The sequence below is a fragment of the Parus major genome, chromosome 23 (assembly GCF_001522545.3).
Source record: "Parus major isolate Abel chromosome 23, Parus_major1.1, whole genome shotgun sequence".
NCBI classification, from domain to species: Eukaryota; Metazoa; Chordata; class Aves; order Passeriformes; family Paridae; genus Parus; species Parus major.
Window position 1 is genome coordinate 365,097 of NC_031791.1, and position 1,390 is coordinate 366,486.

At 56.9% G+C, this 1,390-nt stretch overlaps 1 protein-coding gene across 2 annotated transcripts in view; it reads right to left on the reverse strand.

The window, feature by feature from the left end:
• Nucleotides 1–144: 144 nt before the first annotated feature.
• GPN2 (GPN-loop GTPase 2) overlaps nucleotides 145–1,390 on the reverse strand; it is a 5,015-nt gene continuing 3,769 nt past the window's right edge. For both annotated transcript variants that reach the window (XM_033519607.1, XM_033519608.1), the window contains exons 4-5: nucleotides 1,145–1,275; nucleotides 145–715 (exon numbers count right to left, since the gene is read on the reverse strand). In XM_033519607.1, coding sequence (XP_033375498.1) covers nucleotides 643–715; nucleotides 1,145–1,275 — 204 coding nt within the window. In that variant the 3' untranslated portion in view covers nucleotides 145–642. The remainder of the gene's footprint in view (nucleotides 716–1,144; nucleotides 1,276–1,390) is intronic.

Below are 1,390 nucleotides of genomic sequence, written 5' to 3' on the forward strand. Positions count from 1 at the left end.
TTCTCATGCACAGTTCACTTCTCAGGCACTACAGCCAGGGACAGGTCCCGGCCAACGCGGAGCCGCCGCCGTTCCCACCGCAGGTGCTTTGGCCTCAGGCTCTGCAGCACTCTTGGGTTTATTTATTCAGCTTCAGCAAACTCCTAAGATGAAAGTGAGACCGAGGAGTGTTTTATTAAGAAAGAGTCCATCATTATTTCTAAGAAAAAGAAAAACAAACATCTTTGTGTCCTTGAGACGGCGTGGAGGCGTCTCGGCCCGGATTCTCCTCGGAGCACGGGGCCCAGGCACGCTCCTCCTGCAGCAGCCCCAGGACTGCAGCCTCAGCTCTCACTGCACATCAGGCAGCTCCAGATGATTTTGCTTTCTCTGGATCTGTCTTGGTCATGATGGAGACTTTATCTTGCTTCTTTTCCATGCCCTCCCTGCCTTCCCTGGCTCAATCTCTGTTGCTGAGACCCTCAGCCACCTCCCCTCTGCCAAATCCCTGCTCTGGGCAGCAGCCTGAGGCTTGGCAGGTCAGAGCCACCCAGAGAGGGAGCCCAGACTGCCTGGAGAGGCTTTCAGGTGCTCTGAGTCACAGCTGAAGCTCCGGGTAGGAAAAGGAGAGGTGTCAAAAGAGAGGAGCCGGGGAAGGGCGTGTCACAGATCCATCACCTCCTCTTCCACGGCTTTGTCCTGAGATTGCACATACTTCTCCTGCACTGCCAGGGTGCTGATAACGCGCTAATTAAGGAAAACGAGGGGCTGGGCTCAAACACTCCCTTCTGCAGGAGCTCCGAGTTCCCAGCGAGGAACCTGCCCAGCCTCACATTAGCCCGAAGGCCATCGGGAAGAGGCAGCATCAGCTGAGCTACTTCTGGCTCTGCCTGATCCCAGCAAGCCCAGGAGAATTGATTGTACGGTTTGAAGGAGAAGGAAAGAACCCATCCAAGGGAGGGTGAGAGAGAGGAAAGTTGTCAAAGGACTCCTGACACATTCAGGGTTTCAATCAGCAACAGCTTTGGTGGTTTTGGTGAGGACAAGTGTAAACCCAGTCCCCACTCTATCACCCACCAGCTGATGCCAGCAACCACCTGGGCCTGCAAATTCCACCTCTGTCCCCCAGCGAGAGAGAAACTGAACTCAGCACCACAGAGGATACGAAGAGAAGTGGAAATCGGCCCCCACAGCTGCCGACATCAGGGCCTGCAGGCTCCGGTGCTCCTGGTCCCCGAAGGAATATCCATTGGCCTTGTCCACAGCCTGCATCACCTGCCTCATGCTCTGCTTGTCCTGGGGAGGGACACGGCTCCCTGGGCAGCTGCTCCTGCCCCACAGGCAGCAGGGCTGGGCTCTGGGCTCTGCTGGGCAGCTGCTCCTGCCCCACAGGCAGCAGGGCTGGGCTCTG